Here is a 24,999-nt window from a genome sequence, read left to right as displayed (position 1 = left end):
GTACGTCGTTCGGTTTAGAGGCAGGGACGTAACAATTTCTATTGATAGACTCAAGCCGGCGTACGTATTAGAAGATATTGAGGGGTCAAGTCAGACCCAAACGCAGACGTCATTACCTACCGATCAGACAATGACAAGGGATGATAGGTCGACTTCCGCGCAGGAGCCCGTAAGAACGCGTTCAGGTAGGCGTATTAACTTCCCGACGCGTTTACAGGTTGGTCGGTAGCTCGATTATAAGTACATAAGTAAGCAATGTAAATAGTAGTGTACATAGATAAACAGTTATACTTAAGTTAGTTAATAAATTTAGTGCTAGTTATAAGATAATTAAGCGTAATAGGACGTTTGCACTGGCAGGGGGGTGATGTAGCGGCCATCGGCACGTACATTTAGTAGCATTTGGCGTGCAAATGGTCGAGCGAATTTATGGAACCCGTTGGCACACAGCTGTTTTTGGGAAAGCCGTTACTCGTCTTAGCGAGCGTTTTAGAGTCTTTGTTGTATCACGTTTTGGTAGTTAGACCCTGTTACCTTCGGCCCCAACAGTTAGTGCGGGTGCCGTAAATCTCGAGATTCCGAAGGGACCGCGAAGCTAGGCAGGTAGGCGATAGCCGGACACGTCATGAACCGCGGGCCCGTAGGAAATTCCGTTGCATTACCAAACTTCTGGGACCGCCCCCGCGTTCAGACAAAGCGCGCCAAGGGCGCAAGGAATAAGGGAGGCGCAAAGAGAGTCCCCGAGAAAATAGCCGATTGGCCGAAAAAGGCGAATACAGGCCCGGCCAATCAGGACGATTTGAAGAAAATCGCAGCTACCGAGCATCGAAGACGGACGACAAAAAGTCAGTCTAGCCCGAGCGCACAGCGAGACAACTTGTAGCTACTGAGAACAAATAAAGAGTTCACTCCTGTCAAGCATAGGACACGCAAAGTTGATTTCTACCTCGAATCCACCTAATCCTACATTGGTGACATCGACGTTTCAGGAGTAACGGTCTCTTTTGTACGTGTTCGCGTAACATAGTAAGTGTTCGCGTAAAGTAGTGAGTGTTCGTGCGTGGCATTAGTTTCGAAATGGCAGACCCTGCACCTTCAACGTCAACCTCGACCACGATGGCCGAAGTGCATCGAGTAGCGGTCCGTGTACCACCTTTTTGGCCGGAACAACCATTGATTTGGTTTAGCCAAATCGAGGCACAGTTCATTTTGAATGGGGTCACAGCTGACACGACAAAATTTTACTATGTCATGTCACAGCTGGAAACTAAATATGCAATTGAAGTGCAAGACATTTTTACCAACCCGCCGGTAAAGGACAAGTACGAGACGCTGAAAACTGAGCTGATCAATCGCTTGTCAGCGTCGCAAGGCAAGCGAATTCGGCAACTGCTGGAGCAGGAAGAGATCGGAGACCGGTCCCCTTCGCAGTTCTTGCGTCACATGAGACGTTTCGCAGGGACCACTGTGACCGACGAATTTTTACGTACCCTTTGGGCAAGTAGGTTGCCGAACATGACGCGGGCCATCGTAACAGCGCAAGCAGACCTGCCGCTGAACAAATTGGCGGAAATAGCAGACCAGATCCACGCGGAGGGAGCTGGACAAGCGCAAGTAGCAAGCGTCGCGACGGACCGCGGGACAGAGATGTTGCTACAACGCTTGGAACAATTGGAGATGCGTATAGCGGAAATGTCATTTTCACGCCCGAAACAACGCGGAGGGGCGTTTTTTAGACGCAGGTCGCGGTCGAACAGCAAACATCGGGAGCAGCAGCCATCGTCGCAGTTAGGAAAGGAACGAATATGCTGGTATCATCAGGTATTCAAAGAACGGTCAACCAAATGTCGTGAACCATGCAGTTACAAGTCGTCGGGAAATGGGCCAGACCGACACTGAACGCGGCAAGCAGTGACGGCCCGATAACCAGCCGCCTTTTCGTTACGGATAAAGTAACCAAAGAAGAATATCTGATCAACACCGGTTCGGACCTTTGTGTATATCCACGCACACGCGTTAAAGGCAAACTGGAGAAGACGTCGTACGAGATGTTTGCGGCAAATGGTTCCACCATATGTACGTACGGGATACGTACAATCAACGTCAACCTGCGGCTCCGACGAGCGTTCCAGTGGAGGTTCGTGATAGCAGACGTCGACAAGCCCATTATTGGAGCAGATTTCCTGAGCCACTATGGACTACTTGTGGACCTGCAGAACAGACGCCTCCTCGACCAGGCTACGTCACTATTTTCGACCGGCAGGATCGCTGTGGACGAGGTCGGGTCAATCAAAACCGTCGTGGGAAATTCGCCGTATCACCAGATCTTGGCGCAGTTTCCCGATATCACGCGACCGACAGCGACCTCACGCAAGGTAAAACACGACGTTGTACATTACATCACCACGACTGACGGGCCCCCGATTTATTGTAAAACGCGTAGGCTATCCGCGTAGGCTATACCCAGATGAGCCTGGGTCACATCCGTCCATCCAAAAGCCAGTGGGCTTCGGCCCTACATATGGTGTCCAAAAAGGATAACGGATGGCGACCCTGTGGTGATTATAGAGCTCTTAACGCGCGCACGATTCCAGACCGGTATCCGATCCCACATATAGAGGATTTTTCACGAATGCTAGCAGGGAAAACGGTTTTTTCGACAATAGATTTGGTGAGAGCGTATCATCAGATCCCGGTAAATGAAGACGATATTCCGAAAACAGCGATAACCACTCCGTTCGGATTGTTTGAGTACACCGTGATGCCGTTCGGCTTGAGAAATGCTGCACAAACATTCCAGCTCTTTATAGATACAGTGTTAAGAGGTCTTGATTTTTGTTATGTATATCTCGATGACATTTTAGTGGCATCAAGAGATGAAACAGAGCATAAGGAACATTTAAAGCAGCTTTTCTCACGACTGAATCAATATGGCATTATAATCAATCCGAGCAAATGTGTCTACGCCGCGGCAGAGGTAAAGTTTCTCGGGTATGTCGTAAATAAAGATGTCACTAGACCACTAGCCGATAAAGTCAAAGCGATAGTAGATTTCCCGAAACCAGGGATCGTCAAACAACTCCGAAGGTTTCTAGGGATGATAAATTTTTACCGGAGATTTATACCTAACGCGGCAATCGTGCAGGCACCACTCAATCGGTTACTTTGTGGTCGCAAAGTTAAAGGAAACGCTCCGATTGAGTGGTCGTCTGAAGCAGAAAAAGCTTTTCAAGCATCCAAGGAAGCTTTAGCAAACGCGGCGTTATTAGCGCATCCGTCAAATCACGCGCACCTCGCGATCATGGTAGACGCGTCAGATTTTGCGTTAGGTGCGACATTACAACAACGAGAAAAAGGTTCATGGAAACCGTTAGCTTTTCATACGAAAGCCTTGTCTCCTGCACAACGCAACTACAGCGCGTACGATCGCGAGTTGTTAGCTATATATGCTGCCGTAAAGCAATTCCGACATGCGGTCGAGGGCCGAACGTTTACGATATACACCGATCATAAACCCCTGGTGTTCGCATTCAGTCAAAAGACGGACAAATGTACACCCCGGCAGTTTAGGTACCTCAACTACGTAGGCCAATTTACAACCGACCTAAGGCATATTAGTGGTAAGGATAATGAGGTGGCAGACGCCTTGTCTAGAATCGAGTCCGTAGTCGCACCGTTAAATTACGACGAGTTAGCGCGATCACAGGATACGGATCAGGAATTAGAAGAGTTCCTGACTGCATCTGGCACCTCATTACAATTAGAACGCGTAAAATTATTGGACAGCGACACTGATATTTATTGCGACATTTCGATGGGAAAGGTCAGACCGTTCGTCACAAAGCCTTTTCGACGTCAGGCATTTTTATCCACACACGCGATTTCGCATCCCGGAGTTAAAGCCACCGTGCGACTAATTAAAGAACGTTTCGTGTGGCCGTCTATCGAGAGGGATTGTCGCGAATGGGCCCGAAGTTGCATCGAATGTCAGCGCGCCAAGATAAGTAGGCATGTAGCAAGTCCTGTAGGAACATTCGCGTTACCGTCCGCTAGGTTCGAGCATGTTCACGTCGACCTAGTGGGCCCGTTACCGATATCGCGCGGGAACAGATATTGTCTAACATGTGTGGACCGGTTTACGCGATGGCCAGAAGTTTTCCCTATCGAAAACATAGAGGCCGAAACCGTCGCAAGAGCGTTCGTTGCTGGATGGGTTGCACGTTTCGGTACACCTTTAAGGGTTACTACCGATCAGGGGAGACAATTTGAATCCCAATTGTTTAAACAGCTCAACGTCCTACTAGGCACGACGCATTTGCGTACGACAGCATATCACCCGGCAGCGAACGGCTTGGTTGAACGGTTCCATAGACAATTAAAGGCAGCGATTAAATGTCACGGCGATGAGCGTTGGTCTGATGTGCTTCCCATAGTTTTGTTAGGCATCCGAGCCGCGTATCGTTTAGATTTAGAAGCATCAGTCGCTGAGCTAGTGTACGGCGAGAATTTAAGCTTGCCAGCAGAATTTTTCACTAACGGAACAGGAAATAATACAGAACCGGTAGAACTCGTAAAACAACTCCGTGATCGTTTTCGTGATGTGAGACCGGTAGCGGGATCGCGTCATGGACGGAAGAAAATTTTCGTTTTCAAAGATTTGTCCACGACATCACATGTGTTCGTACGAGTAGATTCGGTAAGAGGTCCGTTAGAAAATCCATACGAGGGACCATTCCTTGTTATTTCCCGTTCGGAGAAGACGTACGTCGTTCGGTTTAGAGGCAGGGACGTAACAATTTCTATTGATAGACTCAAGCCGGCGTACGTATTAGAAGATATTGAGGGGTCAAGTCAGACCCAAACGCAGACGTCATTACCTACCGATCAGACAATGACAAGGGATGATAGGTCGACTTCCGCGCAGGAGCCCGTAAGAACGCGTTCAGGTAGGCGTATTAACTTCCCGACGCGTTTACAGGTTGGTCGGTAGCTCGATTATAAGTACATAAGTAAGCAATGTAAATAGTAGTGTACATAGATAAACAGTTATACTTAAGTTAGTTAATAAATTTAGTGCTAGTTATAAGATAATTAAGCGTAATAGGACGTTTGCACTGGCAGGGGGGTGATGTAGCGGCCATCGGCACGTACATTTAGTAGCATTTGGCGTGCAAATGGTCGAGCGAATTTATGGAACCCGTTGGCACACAGCTGTTTTTGGGAAAGCCGTTACTCGTCTTAGCGAGCGTTTTAGAGTCTTTGTTGTATCACGTTTTGGTAGTTAGACCCTGTTACCTTCGGCCCCAACAGTTAGTGCGGGTGCCGTAAATCTCGAGATTCCGAAGGGACCGCGAAGCTAGGCAGGTAGGCGATAGCCGGACACGTCATGAACCGCGGGCCCGTAGGAAATTCCGTTGCATTACCAAACTTCTGGGACCGCCCCCGCGTTCAGACAAAGCGCGCCAAGGGCGCAAGGAATAAGGGAGGCGCAAAGAGAGTCCCCGAGAAAATAGCCGATTGGCCGAAAAAGGCGAATACAGGCCCGGCCAATCAGGACGATTTGAAGAAAATCGCAGCTACCGAGCATCGAAGACGGACGACAAAAAGTCAGTCTAGCCCGAGCGCACAGCGAGACAACTTGTAGCTACTGAGAACAAATAAAGAGTTCACTCCTGTCAAGCATAGGACACGCAAAGTTGATTTCTACCTCGAATCCACCTAATCCTACAATTACAATACTTATTAATCAAGATGTACACATACATATACTATCACAATTAATACATTTTCTCCACAGAAAACAACTTCATTTTTTTATCTGCATCTCTCCAAGTTTCTAACATTTAATTTCGATATATTCTACTGATCGTCAAATTGTTCATTCATAACAATGCCTGTTGTAAAAGCAGTAACAAAAACGTTTGACACAACTTTCACTTCGATCCGTCTAAATTAATATTTTTGTAAAAAAATATTCTTGTAAAAAACTCTTTTCCATATTTTGGGTAGAATTCTTCCATGCAGTGCCATGTAAATATGAATGGTTTTAATCGTAATCACAATTTGCCAGTGGCGCACCCTCTGCTAGATAAAGGGTTCTTTACATAAATACAAAAATAGAACGTATAAAGTACCCGCGTCAGCTTTTTTCAAACTTTAACAAGCATTTCCACACAGCTATTAGAAAGTACAAAAAAATATAATTGACTATATGGATATACAAATATAGGAGAGTCCCCTCTACCTTTTGACACAAACCTGCCCAGATATTACAAAGACGCCTTAAATATGTCTTTAAGACAAGTTGGACATTCAGACTTCTTATAGATGTCCCGAATGTCCTACTAACGTCTTTCGAACGTCTCCTGAACGCCTTGTGTTAGAAAACCGTGCGTCTTAAAGACGTCAGTATGACGTCTATGAGATGTTCGGGAGACGTTCGTAGAACATTCGGGAGGTCTTTAAGACGTCCTTAGAAGTCTTATAGGTCCATAAATGTTAATTAAATTAAAATAAGGAAACAGTAAAAATAGATTTTGACAAAAACGAGTTTAAAGTTAAACCAGTAAATAGCTTTATTAGAAGAACGCATGTGGAATTGACATAAAAAGTGTAATAAAGATCACAATAAAAATTGAAATTGAGATTGAGATGAAATTGGAATTGGAATTTGAATTGAAATTAAAGCAAAAACGCTAACTCGAACAAATAATACCAATGCTAATACTTATTGCTAGATTATGGCTATACAGGGTGTTTCGTCTAAAACACAGGACACCTAAATATCTCTTCAGGTTATTATGATACAAAAAATATTTGTTACGTAATGTGCATGGTGTGAAAGGACCAAATATCTGGCAAGAATATTTTTTTCCGGAGGTCATTTTTTTCGGAGTTATCAAGGTTATCGATGTTTTTTGATACATAACTACATTTTTATTTTATTGCATCGGGTAATTAATCGAAAAATACACTCAGATATGTATAATAATGTGACCTTGAAATGACCTTGATCTTCGAAAATTAAAGTTTTACCTTCCGATCAAGCTCAAGGTCATGTTATTATACATATCTGAATGTATTTTTCGATCAGTTACCCGAAGCAATAAAATACAAATGTAGTTATTTATCAAAAAACATCGATGACCTTGATAACTCCGAAAAAAATGACCTTCGGAAAAAAATATTCGTGCGAGATATTTGGTCCATTGACACCATGCACATATTACGTAACAAGTATTATTTGCATCACAATAACCTGAAGAGATATTTAGGTGTCCTGTTTTATGGTCTTAAAGACGCCTTTTTAGGACGTAAGACTTTCAGACCCAAAATAGACGTAAAACGGACGTCTTTAAGACGTCGTGTGCTATCTGGATGAACTGTCTCGCATGTTCAATTTCCGAGTAACAACTCATTTTTTTAAAATCAAAATCATGCATTTTTACAAAAACCAATGTTTTTCGAAAACGTTGCGCGATAGAGCAATTTTACTTTTGGATTTAAGTCTCACTCAACAGTAATTGCTGAACAAATTTAATGTTATACATACAGTATAATTTAGCAATCCTATTAATATCTGCCAAGTTTAAGTTTTATATTCATGTACAATAAGTGTCATCTTAAGATTTGTTAATCAATTGGCAAGGAAACTCCGAGCTTCTTGAAATCAAACATTCCATATATGCCATCTGTTAAAATTTGGTGCTAATCCGTGGGTCATTGCGCACGTGCGTTTCTTGGAGACGCCGCACAGTGGGGTATTTGGCCTGTTTAGCGCGCCAACACTATTGCGACGTTATTAATAGTGTGAAGGTCATACTATTATATATCGTTGAATTCGTCTTAACACCAGCTACAACACTATCAAATCAAAACTACAACTTAATGTTTAAAAAATCGAAGCGACCTTGTTTTTTTGTTTTAAACAAAATTTTTTCGAAGTTTTATATATTGAAGTTTATATTGAGGTTAATACTGTTAAACTTTTGTTTCAAACATTTTTTCGTAAAAAAAAAATATATTATAAATAATAATTAATTTTTATTAATTTTTTTTTATAATATAAATTAATATTCTAGCAATAATGACTTTCATTTTCCTTCATTTACTTCCAAGTATCTATCACCTACAGCTCAGTTATTTCATCATTATCAGTCATATGATATACGGTCGGTTCATGCCATACTGATCTAAATCGCATAAAAAGGTATGTTCCAGCACGAGATCGCATATAAACTTTTCAGGATTGTATAAAGCAATGTGTAATGATTAACTCCTAAAAAAATTAGAGGGGTGTTTTGCGGAGAAAAAAAGTTATTACATGATACATATTAATTTTCTGAAAAAAAATTATATCACTTTTAATTGTTTATTCTATCAAAACCACCGAAGAGTATAAAACAAAAAGCAGTAAAATTACTCTATAAACCTTCCTTTACATCCTAGGTATGGTTTTATCTCGATTTGATACACTAAACTTGTGAGAAAGATCATTTCTTTAACACAAGTTTTTCCATGCTTCTCTCGGTCACGAGAATATGTTACTTTCAAGTATCTATAGGTTACTAAATAGTACCGTCTATGGAAAAATATTATTATAGATTACTTGCATATATATTCAGGTACATGGGTAAAAAGTTTTAGTCATTTTGAACAAAGTAAAAATTTCGACTTTTGGCGCGCTAAACAGGCCAAATACCCCACTGTGCGCCGCGCCGCGCAAAAAATGAAAGTCCTCATATCGATTTTTAACCAACGCACAGTGATTCTTAAATGTGCATTACATTCGAAAACGATAATATTAATTAAAGTTATTAAAAACTCTTGTTACAATAAGCCTTCAAAGATCAAACTTTTTCAGATACGATTTATCACCGAAAAAATTCCGTTTCTTCATAACGATGTCCTGGAGAACCTACTGAAGATTAAGTGCCCAAATTTTTTTTTAATGAATAATGTATATCTATGTTGAGAATGCCCCAGGAACTAAACGTTAATGTTCATAATTTATTATTTTAAAAAATGCTTAGTCAACTAAGGAAAATAGTCCAAGTTTTTCACCTTTGACAAGGGTTAAGTTAAAATGCAGGGAGAGGCAGGAGCTCTAACAAAGTGGAACATTTTCAGTAAAGCCTCCTCTAAAAGATCCTGTAAAGATCTCGTCCCAGTTCGTCCCAGTTTGGAAATTATGATGGTTTAAAGCGTCCCGTGACACGTAATTCCGCGGCGAGTCGCGTTGCACGAGACGCATTGACGACCACTCAGCGGCTCTTAGGAGTCTAAAGACCTAACCCAGACCTATCTTATGAATTTTTTTGACTATACGGCCATTGCTAAACATTCGAACTTCTTGCTAGCTTAGTTGAATTTGTATTTGAGAGACTATAGTAACAGCATCGTAGTATAGCATCACAGCAGTTTTCCCATATTGAAGACCTGTATTTTACCTTTGTTAAGAGGAATTAGAGTATAGATTTTTGTTTATTCATAGATAAATAGAGTTATATACGGAAAATCCATATGATCAACTGAATATAGTCAGTGACCTCGTAAAATATAATACTTAATTTTGTTTGAACTTTTGTAATTCTTTAAATATAAGATAGTAATAACACATTTTTGTTATTTCATTAAATGTAATAAACTTCATTCATTCAAAAATTATGGATTACCCTTGTTTGAATGCCTGAATAGCCAGTTTCCAATTATTATTTATTATTCACACGATTTTTCAGACATTTCCGGTGGTGTGACAAACAAATGTTTCCTACAAAAAGTAATCAGTACACAGTCTTTTACAAATCTCAGTACAAAAAACTTAAAAACAAAATTTTTTTAAATAAAAAATTGTGTTCACCTTGATTATTTATTTATAACTATATATTTTTTATTCAATAATATTATAGCTGACGCCAAGACTAATCCAACGATATATTTAATGTGGTCTTTATGTCTTGAAATAATGGTGAACAGCCAGTTTCCAAATATTATTCATTATTCATACGAGTTTTCAGACATTTCCGGTGGTATGACATGACAAAAAAATGTTTCCTACAAAAAGTAATCAGTACTCAGTCTTCTACAAATCTCAATAGAAAAAATTTGAATAATTTCTTTTTTTTAATAAAAAAATTGTGGTCACCTTCAATATTTATTTATAACTATATATTTTTTATTCAATAATGTTAAAGCTGACGCCAAGACGAATCCAACGACCTATTCAATGTGGTCTTTATATTTTGAAATAATGGTGAAATAGGCGTGAACAGCTAGCGCGGCGATCTGGCCCACTGTGCGCCGCGCCGCACAGTAGGGTATTTGCCCGATTTCAGCGGCCACAGCTAGTTCAAAATTCGCTCAATATTGAAACTGCTGTAACTTTGCTAAAATTTATCCAAATTTGATTAAAAAACAACCATTTTAAAGCTTGAGATTTCTACTTTTCATACTGCATGCCGTTTTTACTGAAACGGATGTTTTGAATGCAAAATTTGTCCATAAAGAGGAGCGTATCAGATTGTAAAGTTTGTAGCCATTTTTCAATCAAGTACTGCGGATTATAATAAATATTTTAACGTTATTCGTCTATTTTATGTACACTACCAAAAAGTGTAATCATTTACAATCAAAATATCTTTTAAAATAGTTATTGCAAAGAACAATCTTCGTTATTTATAATAGTAAGGAAAAATGTAATGAACAAAATTTGCACGCTTCAGAGGGGGATATATGTTGTGGCATAAACATTTTCTGCGTGGGTGGAGGCATAGAGGAGATTTCAAGGTCACCTTGATTTTTTTAAACAGAATGTCGTTTTTTATGCCATAGATCGATAGAGTATCAAATTCTGAGTATAAAAGTGTTGACCTTCGTATGTCCTAAACCATTAGGTTTAGTTAACGAGATATTATGAAAAGAAGAAAGAAAATTGTTTTGATAATATCTCGTTAACTATTAGATTTAAGACATATGGAGGTCAATACATTTTTACTCAGAATTCGATAGTCTATCGATTCATGATACAAAAAGTAGGTCTTTCGATTTTAAAAAATCGAGGTCACCTTGAAATCTCGTCTACGCCTACACCCACGCAGAAAATGTTTATGCCACAACATGTCCAATTTTTCTTGCATCTCAATCAGAAAACTTCAAAGAATACAATGGCACAGAAATGAACACCGGGACGCACCCGGAAATATAACGAAATCATTACCAAAGTCTTAGAATCATCAAGAAAGTGACTCATCGTTGGTTTAAATATTTTAAATTTTAATAATTACAAACATGTATATGGTACAAAAGTGAATTTCTCTTAAAAGTATAACCTATACTTAGCTAAAAAAACTTCTACAAAACAAAAATTTGTTAGTGTATGTAAATAAGGTAACAATTACTAATAGGTGAATTTGTTGAGAAATGAAAGCAGGTTGACGGAACTTCAACTTCCGACAAATTTCAGTGCTTAATGGATACATGAATGGGAAAATGAATGATGGGGGATTGTTCCTCAGACATTCAACTAACTCTAGCCACAAAAATTTTACAATTTATGTAAAATTTTTAAAATTGAATTTTGACTGCTGAAATCGGGCAAATATCCCACTGTGCGCCGCTTCGTGGCGAGTGGCCTTCTCTTGTTGGTTCGCTTCTGAGTGTTGCCAGATGCGGGGAGTCACGGTGAAATGATGTACCACCTCTCTGATGACGGGGAATGAGTGGGGCGAATGGGAGACACGTTGCACGTGCGCGATGGGGACGTGAAGTGTGTGCCTGCGCACGATGCTGGAACGGAATAGTGGCAGGGGTAAGGAGGAGAGTACATGAGCGCCGTTCGGCGCTCATTCTGGCTTCACTGACTTCTTTTAGCGTCGAACGGAGACACACGTGCTCTTTTTACCGCGAACCACGTTCCATGCCGCGCGCGTAGCGAACCGCATTTTATATGCGTAATTTACATTCTAACGGTCAAATACAATCAGAGCGAACCACACACGCTCTAATTAATAAATAAATTCTAACATCGTCTTAATAAATAACTGATTGCAATTGATGCCTGTGAAATATTAGAAACTATAATACAAAAAATAATAAACTTAACACGTGTGAACGACTACTCGATTCGTACCAACCAAATATTATTATAAAAGATGAATTTAGTCTCTCTTATTGTAAAAATACTTACGAAGTCCTCGAAGAACATCTCCTTCAGCGTCCGCCATTGTTTTCCCGTTTTCCTTGACCATATTCTCAGCAATCATTTTCTAGAAAAAACCGTACTACAAATTCATGAAAATATTACAAATAAGCTACCACTTAAATAGTACATATCAGTTCTATCATTCTACATATTAACGATACTAACGATATTATGTAAATGTAAAAAACGAAGGGACAAGTTTTAACAAAATATCTAAATTGGTAGGCAGACTTCTTATATAGAAAATTTTTGTAAGTACACATTATTGGTATTGAGAAACATTAGAAATCCAGGGGTATCCTATCGCTTTGTCCGCTGCTCGTTACTTTACCGGACTCAAAATTTGTACCTTTCTCCGCGGTTCGCGATGTTCTCGGATACGGTGCTCGTGCCTGCGGTGTTTAAGGACGCGGTACGCGATGCTCGAGGATACGGTGCCCGTGGATACGGTGCCCGTGGATACGGTGTTGCTGGACGCGGTCGTGATTACCGGGACGACGTTCTCGGCGGTGTTACCTGGACCTGCAGGATAATGGCGTTGGGAGGTCGATAAACGGAAGGAGTTTGACCGCGGCTCTATCGCCGTGATCGCCCTATCCAGGCCGGGTTTTGGCGCATCTTTGACACCGGTGACGCACCGTGTATCAAATCTCCTCCGTACGGTCTCTTCGGTGAATTCGAAAAGGGACGCACCTAGTCTTATTCAACCGATCTCGTGGACGACTCGTCTCACGGGATTGTAGGTGACGCACCGTACTTTTGACCTTCCTAGGCGGTTCTTCGGTGAAGTCGAAGGGTGACGCACCACTTCTTGTTCAGCCGATTTCGGAGACGACTCGTCTCACGAAATTACCGGTGACGCACCGGAGCGTTTCCTCGGTGAAACACAGTTCTCACCGGATGGAACCAGGATGCCGACGATGAGAGGTTCGCACGGCGAACGAGCTCGTGGTTGCAGGCGGGGAATGGCCGGAGATCGGTTACTGGTAGAATACTTTACAGAGCAGGATTCTGGCAGTGTGGTGTTTCCTGGATATCTCCAGGCAGACTCAGGTGATTTTGACATGTTCGTGGCGGCTTATATAGGAGTTGCTCGGTGGTGAGGGTCGTGGTGCGGAAGGGTGTTTTGGTGGTGACGTAGGTATTTTGGCAATTCGGTTTGAGGTGAGATTGTAGGCCCGGGGCTAGTGCAGTAACGGGCGAATTTGTTACGGTGATGGTTATGTACGATAGGCGATGTTTGCTAGGGTTCGTTCGTAACATGCCTACGTTTTGTAAGCCTGTTACACCGGTAAAGTAAAGTTTACCCCTGTGTCGCAGAGCGTACGTATGTATACATGTGTATGTTCGCATTATCATTAATATAATCATACCGAATTTTCTCGGATTAGCGTTTGATATCTGAGCATCAAAGTTTGCCTTGTAAGTATGCTTGAGTTCTTCCACTTTTCGTAGGCATCTTTCGCACTTCGAACGGCCATTTCCATTTCCTCTTTCGTGCATTTTGGAGTACGACACAGTAATTCGTTTGTTGCTGGATCGTGAACATCGGTAAATTCTGTTGCTTTTGATTCTGAAACAAATTAATATCCTTCAATTGTTTTCGCGACACTTTCAATTCGTTTCCGTTCGAAAATCACTATTTTAGAATTATTCCAAAAATCGTAACGGTGTTAATAAAAGCACTAAGTTAGTAAGCACTTTATTCTTTCAAGTAGCGATTGATTTTTTTTATTGTCTACAATTTATATTCTATTGTATAATACTATTTCTATAATTTCTATAATCTTCCTTCTCATTTATCTTATTAATAATTGTGGATAAAATTTTCTTAACAATTTTTTGAAATACAGCTGCACTTTCAAAATATTTTACTAATGTGGGATATGCATACATATAATGTATACGGTGTCACCCAAAATATGCTTCGCAGACAGTTTGTTAAACATGTCAAGCAGTTATTATTATTTTCATAACAAAGATATGATTATATGAAGAGATATATGTACAAGGTGTAAACAAATGTTTGGTCTTGGCTGCCATAGGCGTATTCTATATCTTCGGATCGGTGAAGATCTGTAAAAAAGGCCGCAAAATTGTCCCTGACCTTGAATTTCACGGTCAAATTTTTTTATTGTTGCATTGTATTCTACGCATCATGGGGATGAAAAGTGTCAAAGAAACCATGGGTCAAAACTCAACCGTTTCGCCAGAAATTGATGCAGAAGTTTTGTCGGCTGTAAGATGAATTTTATTTGTAGAAGTTGGACACTTCCAATCGAAATGGTAGTTGTTGACATAAAAATAGACATGGCGAGAATGAAAACATACCGCTGACGAGCAGTGTCGCCAGGTCGCCAGCAATCGAAGAGAATCAAGTATCCCTCTCTGATGACCAGTCCAGATTACGGCACGGGCACCGTGGTCTACGGTCTTATTGTTAGTGGGGGACGTTGGAGTGTGCGCATGGTGCTGGAATGGAATAGTGGAAGGGGGAAAGGAGGAGAGCAAATAAAGCCACTTTCTACCTCAACTGGCGACACTGCTGACGAGACCGGCGATCCTTTCGGATGACTGGATTCGGATCCTTTGGTCGGCAACTATCCTCTATTTGTTTACATCGGTTACGTTTACAAAATAATGGTGGCTAAATCGAAGCCGATGTTCAAGGACGATTGTTAACAGCCATAAACCATGATGGTTCTCAACTCAAGGAACGGAAGACGACATTAAAACATTTAACATTCTTTTATAACACAACGGTTGAGTTGCGACCTATGGTTCCTTTGACAAGTTTGGTCCCCATGGTGAGTAGAATGCGATAGAAGCATAAAAAAATTTGACTCTGAATTTCAAGGTCAAAGTCAATTTTGCGGCAATTTATTTAACAAATCTCCACCGATCCGAAGGTGTACAACCATCTGCCAAAACCATGACACTAAATGTTACACTCTGTACATATGGAGATCCAATACTTTGTGGATTTGTTATTATGAAAGAAACTTACTCTTGTTCACATATACATAAACAATATGATAATTTATCTTGAACCATTATATAATAACAAAAACAAGAATATACAAAGAAAATTAATTCAATTTACTTCTAAGAAAAGTGATGTGCAAACATTAAATGGTAGTATTCGTCGACACACTTTTCAGTTTCCTAATCAGAATATTCAGCACAATTTTACAGAATTTTCATTTTATTTTACACGAGTGAAAATTCAATTGTAAAATCCATTTTCTTTTCCTCACAATCTTAATAATAAATTTCCGCTTTCAAATTAGGAGCGACTGGAAGTGTTTTTAAACTTGATCTATTTTTGTAAATTTGAAAGACATAGTAATCAAATTATTGCAAAATACTCCTAAAAGTATGTATTTATGGAGCAAAATAATTAAGACTAAATACATGTTTAAAAACGCATTATTTAAATACTGATAATTGAACCATTTATTTGTAGCATTAATTGTCAATAAAAGTAAATATCTAGGTACTCCGCATTAAGATGATTTTCAACATTAAATTTATTTGAATTTCCTTTTTATTTTTATTTCAATGGCTATTCCACCAGTAGATACTTTTAAAAAGTTTAATAAACTTTTGGAAATAACCTTAAATAAGTTATTATATTTCCAACTTAGCTTAACCATTTTTTCATAAGCAACAACGGATTGTTTTATCAAAAAACAGATCAAATCAAGATTGTATAATTACAATTACTAAACAGCATTTCAAAAATTAATGCTTTCTAATTTCAACCCAGATAGCACAAAGACGTCTGCAGTTGCACATTCAGACGTCTTGAAGATGTTCCGAATATCCTACAAAAGTCTTCCGAACGTCTCCTGAACGTGTTGTGTTAGAAAACGATACGAATTTAAGACGTCTGCATGACGTCGAAAAGACGGTCAGGGGACGTTCATCGGACATTCGGGAGGACTTTAAGACGTCCCTGAGAAGTCTTAAAAAGCCATAAATGTTATTTGAATTAAAAGGAGGGAAGAGTAAAAATAGATTTTGATAAAAACGAGTATAAAGTTAAACCTTTATCAGAAGAACGCATGTGGAATTGACATAAAAAGTGTAATAAAAGTAACAGTTGCAATTAAAATTGAAATTCGAGTTGGAATTGAAATTCCAATTGGAATTTGAATTGGAATTGGATTCGAAATTGAAATTGAATTTGGAATTGGAATAGAAATTGGAATTCAACTTGGAATAGAAATTGGAATTCAACTTGGAATAGAAATTGGAATTCAACTTGGAATTGAAATTGGAAGTGAAATTGGAATTTGAATTGGAATTGAAATTGAATTTGGAATTGAATTTCGAATAGAAATTGGAATTGAAATGGGAAGTGAAATTGTGGAATTGAAATTGGAATCGGAATTGAAATTGAATTTGGAATAGAAATTGGAATTGAACTTGGAATAGAAATTAGAATTGAACTTGGAATGGAAATTGAACTTGGAATTGAAATTGTAATTGAAATTGAAGCAAAAACACTGACTCGAACAAATAATACCAATGCTAATACTACTAGATTATGGGTATGTAAAAATCACACTTTTTATAGTCTTAAAGACGTCCCTGTAGGACGTAAGACTTTCAGACCTAAAATAGACGTCTTTAAGACGTCGTGTGCTATCTGGGAATATAAAGGTGTTAGAAAATTCCATTTCTCAGGAGTACCTATGCGCGGTTTTATTACAATTCATTATAAATTAACTTCTATTTCAAAAAACAATTTTTGAATTTCTGGTTCTTTCGAAAAAGTTATCTAGTCACATTTTGTAAATTTAAATACAATAGTATATTTACCTACAAATTGGCCATCTATGTACATCTTAACCGTGGATACAGTACTGCTGTAACTCCTTAATGCAACGCGCGCCTAAAATAGTATCGAATTACGATTAAATATAAAAATCAATAAAAAGCGATATTAAAACCAATTTAATGAATCTTACAGTAAATCTTTAGTGTCAAATAGGATTCATAAAATGTTAATTTTTCAATGCGTGTTCTAATCACAATTTTTTAATACATCTCATTAATTTCATCGTTTTTGAATGTCATGGACATTTAAGAAGCAATATACATTCGATAAACATCGATTTGGGCAAGTTGCTTTTTAAGAAACTGAACAGCTAGATCAGGCGGGTGGACCAATGTGCGATAGTATGATTGGCGAATTGATTTAACGAGGGAATTGAGTTACATAAACTGCGTAAGCTCTATTATACGATTATTTGACATGACATTCCCCTCAGCAAGTACTAGAGCTCGTCAATTTCGCGTCAGGTTCAATTGAAACGAAGATACGTAGTCTCCCGTAGAAAAAAATATAAATAACAATAATTGTTTTTTTATTGAACACACACATACATTTATTCACTAAAATATTCACTTTCACATTCAATTACTCTTTTCAAATGAGAAAACAACATAAAAATACCATTTTTTACCGAACAAGGATGCCACCCCGCAAGTGGCGGAGATGGCCCTTGAGATTCGTGACCTCCCCACGGGCGACATACTCCTGGAATTCTTGGAGAAGATCCGAAGGTGGAGAGGACTGCCCTAAAGAGCACGAATCTCAAGGGCACATGCGTGTTCGCACGCACATCAAGTTGTCCGCACGCTTTGCTGAGGCGGCGGTATTGGTGATCGTGCGGAAGGGAGAGCGAGATCTGGGGCGAGTACCTGCGGGAGAGGGTGGGGGAAGTCAAGGACACCACCCAGGCCATCAGGGGTGAGATGATAGCGATAAAGAGGATGGGGGTAGCACCACAGTTGCTCCCCTCACATCGTCTTCGTCTCCCCTCCCCCCTCCCGTGAGATGCCCCTGCGCCAAGAGGGGGTAGTGGTGGTGGCAACACCTCCTCCTCTGTCTGTGCCGTGGGCTGGCTCCAGCTCGGTGGGGCTTCTGGCGCCCTTCTGGACGCCAAGCTTGCCCCGATAAATAGAGTGCAGGCAGTATTCATTACCCTCCCCTCGTCTCTCTCCTGCCCCCCGCGTAGTTCCTCTGATGATGCGGCGGGTTCTCTCCCCCTACCATCCTCCTTGCCCCCCCCTCCCACCTTCAACCCACCGCGTCCGGACATCCTGATCCCGCCCCCACGGGCGAGGGGAGGGAGGAAAAGACGAAGAAGAAGAAGAAGAGAGGCAAGACGGCAGCGAACATGCAGCCAAATATTGCAAAACTATTGCTCGGAAACGTAAAAGAAGGACTTTTGAGGCAAACAGCGCCCTAGATTGATCTTTCATCTAGCGATTTTACTACTACAAAACCCCGTCATTCCATTATCGAGAAATCAGAAGTGGAATCCCGGACCCTTGCAATCCTCGCGTACGTATATGTGGTCTAGCTATGTGTGAGTGTTCACGCGCGAGCGTCGTCTGCTGGAAAAGACCCCCTTAACTTTGGATTTAAATTTGAACTGTAAAGTGAACTGTAAACTTCTCTTCTGAACATTTCTATTTCAATGAACTTTTCTATTGACTTTCCTATGAACTTTCTATGGACTTTTCCTATGACGTTTCCAATAAACTCCTCCTATGAACTTTTTATGAACTTTCTATGGACTTTTCCTATGAGGTTTACAATAAACTTGTACAAACTTTTCTTATGAACTTTAATTATGAACTTTTACGATGAACCTTTACTATGAACTTTTCTTCTGAACCTTTCTTCTAAACTTTTACTATGAACTTTTGAACCTTGGTCTCTCTAAGAGTTCACGATAAGTGTTCTTGTGTTGTTACGAGTGTGAACACACAAGTTATTGTGCGAATCAGAGCGTTGATTGCCCTTGAACCAGCGGCAATCTTGTACTGGACGACCGCTCTAAACGTATATAATAAATAAAACTTAAGATTATAAATTTCATTTTTACCTATTTCCACTAATTGTCCACTTATTTTTGTACCCGACGTTATGGCATATTGTAATTGAGCTTGCACTTCGTTTTATCTACATTCGCAGTAGACGATTACAATAACACGTTTTTCACGGATCGAATACATTTCGAAACTGAAACTGCAATGATACTGATATAATATGACACAAAGTGCTGCACGATACGGCAGTTTGTAAACAGGAGATGTTTTTCGACAATGTTTCATCAACAGAACCTGGTATCGTACGTTAAGTTATGCTTTTTATTTGTCACCATATTATATGTACATGGTTGAAATTGTATTTTCATTAGCTATAATGTCACAATAATCAAAATACGTCGTTCCATTTTTAAAAAAAAAACGACGATGACCTTGAAATATCGAAAAGTTTCGATGAAAGTCTTAATCTTTAAAAATGAAAAAAACTCATACTATAGTTACTTAAACCTTAACCTAAATATTAGAGCAACTAAATTGCTTTGATTTTGTGAAATTTGTAGGGGCTAATTGCACTGTCCAACAGCCAAAAAGTATTTCGATTCCCACTATGCGATTCTTGTAGAGTTTTCCGCGCTGATTCCGAATCTGGTTTTAATTTTTTTCCTATACGTCCAGTTTTTGAGAAAATGGAGTTTAAAAAAAAGACATATCTTTCAACTTTAAAAAAATATTGCGATGTGATTATAAAAGATATTGAATTGTTCTTTACAGAAAAGATTCTGTAGACTTTCCCGAATACAATGATATCCAATATTAATACATTATGATTGTTTAAACATGTTTAAACAATGAATAAAGACGGAGATGTACCACTTTTGCACCAATTTTTGCGGATATTTTCAAATTTATCTCAAAAAATAAGGGTCCAGCGAAAAATTGAACTATACCACGCGAAAGAGCAGACTTTTATCTTGAGAAACCCCCCTGTGAAGTTTGCATGGTCGACGTTTTTTTCGAACCAGAAAGCAAAATATCTTCGCCCGACATGAGTTGCCGTCAGTGGTGCTCTTCCACTAGCGCGGTCGTTCGACGGGATACGGCGATGCAGTCGCTTTAAGGTCTTTGCACACTATACCGTCACGGCAGCTAACGGCAACGGACCGCGCGGTCAAAAAGGCACCGCGGTGGTGGTCTTTGCCGTACATCACTGACGGACCGGCAACGACACTTTCAGTGGCGCTCATCACTAGCGCGAGCGTTCGCCGCGCCGTAACTGGCCGTAACCCGTCGAACGACCTAATCCAGACCGTTCTAGTGGTGAACACCACTGCGCTGGCGGCAACTCGTGTCGAGCGAAGATATTTTGCCAAGACACCTCTGTAGGTTCGACGGTAGGGCACCAGTTCACTATACGCAGGTAGACGGTCCGGGTGCAAGTCCGACAATAGTAATAATGTTGGGGCGTACGGTCGAGTTTTTATTGCTCTATGACTGTATTGTAAAGACACGCTGTAGTGATTTGGTCATTGCGGATTACCGGGGTTTGGGCGCAGTTACTTTCGAGTGGCGAGCATTGGCACTGCCTACACAATCGCTTCTTATTTTACTGTAACGACTACGATTTTATTAGAGGGATGAAAAGAAAATTTTCGAAGCTCGCGCGAGTACCGTTTCTTTTCTTTTCCATATCAATGTGCCATTTCGGATATATCCACAAACAGGATCTTGACTTGGATCTATTCTGACTCTCGCATAACACTAGTTTACAAAATGAAATTGATTTTATTTACATTTGATGAGAGGTAACTTTTCCTATGGATTTTCTCCTGCTGAATTCGAAAATAAATATTATTAAATATTATTAAATATTAAATATATTTTGATTTTCTCAATTTGTTCACCCCTTTTCACTTTAAAAACCATACCTGGAGCTAGATGTGTCCGATTTGGTCGTTCTTGGTACCAAATGAAAGACATTGAAATGATGAGTAAATATGTATAGTGGCATCTTTAATTGGTTAAGCGGTTCAAAAGATATTGATGAAAATAGTCCAGATTTTCAAAAAAAAATTAAATTTTTAAGCTTATTCTGTGGCAATAGAAACCGACAAAAACGTCCGCTTTCTCTTTATACATATACGTAAAGCAAAAAATAACACCAACCAGAAGTAAATCGGCCGAAAAATGATACAGTTATTAGCGATTGAGTGAATAAATCCAAATCCCACATTTTCTGAATATATTCATTTTTCGACAAGTGGCCATGCCGGCAATGGTTTCTTTTGTTCTCACGTTGATGCCACTGCTACAGCAAAAACTTATTTCGTTTTGAATAAAACAACACATTTTTGATTGCAAAAAACATACGAAAGAACCCAACTCTCTTTATTCTTTAGAATATTTTAGTAATAGTTTTGGCTCTTGCTCTGTCTTCGGTTGGTTTTGGGATCCGTTTCTCTCGCGAGGAACGATATGTAAAACCCTTGATAGCATCGCTCAATGGTCTTAATTTATTGGTGAAATCTCCCACCGTGTACTCTCCTAAATGTACATGAAATCAATTACATTTTGTAAACTAGTGTAATTAGTAGCCCAATAAAATTTCTGTCCTCGACAATGATTCCTAATAGTAATAGACAAAAATTATTTCCATCATCGATAGCGGTTCCATATGACCAAAAAGAATTGTTGTCCGTTATAATGGATATTTATCAGTCAATGATAATGTCTATCATCGATAAATGCAAATTTAATATTTTCAATTAACTAGATTTCCCGAATAACTTTTGTGAAATCCAACGATTACTGCATTCCTTGTGATAAAATATGAACTTTTTATAAATGATTATTTTATCAAATTAAAAAGAGACTATTGTTTATGGCGTCTAGATAACAATCATCGCAAAATTGGCAGTATTTTTATGTTATGCGAGTAAAATTTCTTTTATAAATATTTAAAACTTTAAATAACTAACTATAGTATAACTAAAATTGTCATGAATTGACAAATATACGAAATCAACGAACCAATTCTATTGTTTGCGATCTTCATTTTATTCGTTTAGTCGTTTTCCGTTCGAACACCACATCGAGCGGCCGGCAAAACATTCTCGCCGAGAATGTCCCTTTTGCCAAGACGTTGCGCGTCGTGTCGGTGCTGAACGGTGCCAGTCTAGTGCGCGCACCTCCATGGAAACTATATAGAAGAAAGTGAAATGTCGGCGCTGGCCGATATCGTGTGCGCACTTTTTCCCGTCCCGATACGTTGCCGCTCTATCCCGTCTACCTGCTGCGCCGATACGGCCTATTGTCCGCATCCCCATTGAAATACAGAGGAGAGACCCAAAACGGCCTAGCGGTCCGTTGCCGTTACCTGCCGTGACGGTATAGTGTGCAAAGACCTTTAAGGTGAGCGCATACTAGAGGGTCGCGGGAAGGCCGCGGGAAGGCCAAAGCCGCCGATGGACGCCCAAAGCCGCCGATGGACGTCCACGCGGGAAGAAATCTCTAGCGGGCCGACGGCTCCACAGAAGGGAGCGGGGCTCCCTGAAAGAAAGGTCCCTTTCCCTAAAAGAGGTGGGGAGCCCACGGAGACCTTTTTTTCTGCCACGCACAGCAGGTAGCCCTGCTCCCTTGCCGCATGGACGTCCATCGGCGGCTTTGGGCGTCCATCGGCGGCTTTGGCCTTCCCGCGGCCTTCCCGCGACCATCTAGTATGCGCTCATCTTAAAGCGACTGCATCGCCGTATCCCGTCGAACGACCGCGCTAGTGGAAGAGCACCACTGACGGCAACTCATGTCGGGCGAAGATATTTTGCTTTCTGGTTCGAAAAAAACGTCGACCATGCAAACTTCACAGGGGGGTTTCTCAAGATAAAAGTCTGCTCTTTCGCGTGGTATAGTTCAATTTTTCGCTGGACCCTTATTTTTTGAGATAAATTTGAAAATATCCGCAAAAATTGGTGCAAAAGTGGTACATCTCCGTCTTTATTCATTGTTTAAACATGTTTAAACAATCATAATGTATTAATATTGGATATCATTGTATTCGGGAAAGTCTACAGAATCTTTTGCTGTAAAGAACAATTCAATATCTTTTATAATAACATCGCAATATTTGTTTAAAGTTGAAAAATATGTCTTTTTTTTAAACTCCATTTTCTCAAAAACTGGACGTTTGTTGGTCAGTGTTGTTTGTCAGTCAACGTATTAATATAAATATTTAATTATAGTTCTATCTAACAAGTTATACCATAAACTGTAACATTAAGATTTTAAGATAAATTAATTTATTTGTGGAATTTTTATGACTGCTGGGTCCGCCCATCAACATGCTAACAAATACTGCACGAAGTAATGCATTGAATACGAATCAATAGAATAAGAATTTATTTGCACTTGTTAACAGAGGTTAAGGTCACCGGAAGTCACTTTAAAAATAAAATAGGTAATTATTTAGAAGCAGGGCCTCCTCTCCGATTTTGATGAAATTTAAATATGTTATAGATTTTGACGTTTTGAACAACTTTTCCTTATACATGTTACCGCCACTCCATTTTAGTTTTCGAGATATTCGCAAAAAACTATTGTTAATACTGTATTGAATTTTCCGTACTCTTGCACGTTCCGTGGCAACGTAAGCGCCGCGCCGCACAGTGGGTAAAATCGACGTTCTAGCTGTTCACGCCTATTTCACCATTATTTCAATATATAAAGACCACATTAAATAGGTCGTTGGATTCGTCTTGCCGTCAGCTATAACATTATTGAATAAAAAATATATAGTTATAAATAAATAATGAAGGTGACCACAATTTTTTATTGAAAAAAAATTTTTTTTGGAAATTTTTTGTATTGATATTTGTAAAAGACTGTGTACTGATTACTTTTTGTAGGGAACATTTTTTTGTCACACCACCGGAAATGTCTGAAAACTCGTGTGAACTAAATTTTGCACGATCTTTTAGAGGAGATCTTGCCGAAAATGTTCCACTTTGTCAGAACATGGACATCTACGGACATTTTAACTTATCCCTTGTCAAAGGTGAAAAACTTCGACAATTTTCCTTAGTTGATTAAATATTTTTTTTTATAATAAATTATGAACAATGATGTTTAGTTCCTGGTGCGTTCTCAACATAGATATACATTCTTCATATAAAAAAAAATTGGTCACTTAATCTTCAGTAGGTTTTCCAGGACATCATTATGAAGACAAGGAATTTTTTCGGTGATAAATCGTATCTGAAAAAGTTTGATCTTTGAACGCTTATTGTAACGAGAGTTTTTAATAACTTTAATTAATATTATCGGTTTCGAATGTAATGGACATTTAAGAAACGTTGTACATTCGTTAAAAATCGATATGAGAACTTTGATTTTTTAGCCCGTGAACAGCTGGAACGTCGATTTTACCCACTGTGCGCCGCGCCGGCCCACAGTGGAAGGACCAAACGCGATTCAAAATCAAAGAACTTTCGATAGAAATGAGGTAGAGCGATGAAATTTTTTTAAAATTAAAGCTGAAACTTTGCAGAATATGGCAAAAATAGGGAGATTATGGTACGCACGTCTTTTTAACGTTGAGAAAATTCGTTGTACATGTAGAATTTAAAAAAAAATGTGGTTTCTCCAGTACCACGTGTGGAAAAAATTTTTTTTTAACATGCTATATACCATTTTCCGTAGACTTTTTCACGCTGATTTCAAATCTGGTCACAAAATTTGATAGAACAAGATAGCATGTTAAAAAAAAATTTTCCGCGCGTGGTACTGGAGAAACCACATTTTCTTGAAATTCTACATGTTTAACGAATTTTCTCAACGTTAAAAAACGTGCGTACCATAATCTCCCTATTTTTCCCATATTCTGCAAAGTTTCAGCTTTAATTTTAAAAAAATTTCATCGCTGTACCTCATTTCTATCGAAAGTTCTTTGATTTTGAATCGCG

At 39.4% G+C, this 24,999-nt stretch overlaps 1 protein-coding gene and 1 long non-coding RNA gene across 4 annotated transcripts in view; one reads left to right on the top strand and one right to left on the bottom strand.

The window, feature by feature from the left end:
- Positions 1–24,999, top strand: part of LOC143211547 (uncharacterized) — a 315,481-nt gene that overhangs the window by 94,554 nt on the left and 195,928 nt on the right. The window lies entirely within an intron of this gene.
- The window catches only part of LOC143211680 (putative methylmalonate-semialdehyde/malonate-semialdehyde dehydrogenase [acylating], mitochondrial), a 58,122-nt gene that overhangs the window by 30,173 nt on the left and 2,950 nt on the right, over positions 1–24,999 (bottom strand). Inside the window, exons 2-4 of one of the 3 annotated variants that reach the window (XM_076429547.1) lie at positions 17,027–17,099; positions 13,573–13,772; positions 12,185–12,263 (exon numbers count right to left, since the gene is read on the bottom strand). In XM_076429547.1, the coding sequence (XP_076285662.1) occupies positions 12,185–12,263; positions 13,573–13,772; positions 17,027–17,099 (352 nt within the window). Of the gene's footprint in view, positions 1–12,184; positions 12,264–13,572; positions 13,773–14,530; positions 14,632–17,026; positions 17,100–24,999 lie in introns of those variants that run through there. The other 2 variants (XM_076429549.1, XM_076429548.1) reach the window with 2 other exon arrangements.

The sequence above is a fragment of the Lasioglossum baleicum genome, chromosome 8, assembly GCF_051020765.1.
Source record: "Lasioglossum baleicum chromosome 8, iyLasBale1, whole genome shotgun sequence".
Taxonomy (NCBI): domain Eukaryota; kingdom Metazoa; phylum Arthropoda; class Insecta; order Hymenoptera; family Halictidae; genus Lasioglossum; species Lasioglossum baleicum.
Note: the sequence above shows the minus strand (reverse complement) of the source record. Positions and strands in the feature narration are given on the sequence as shown.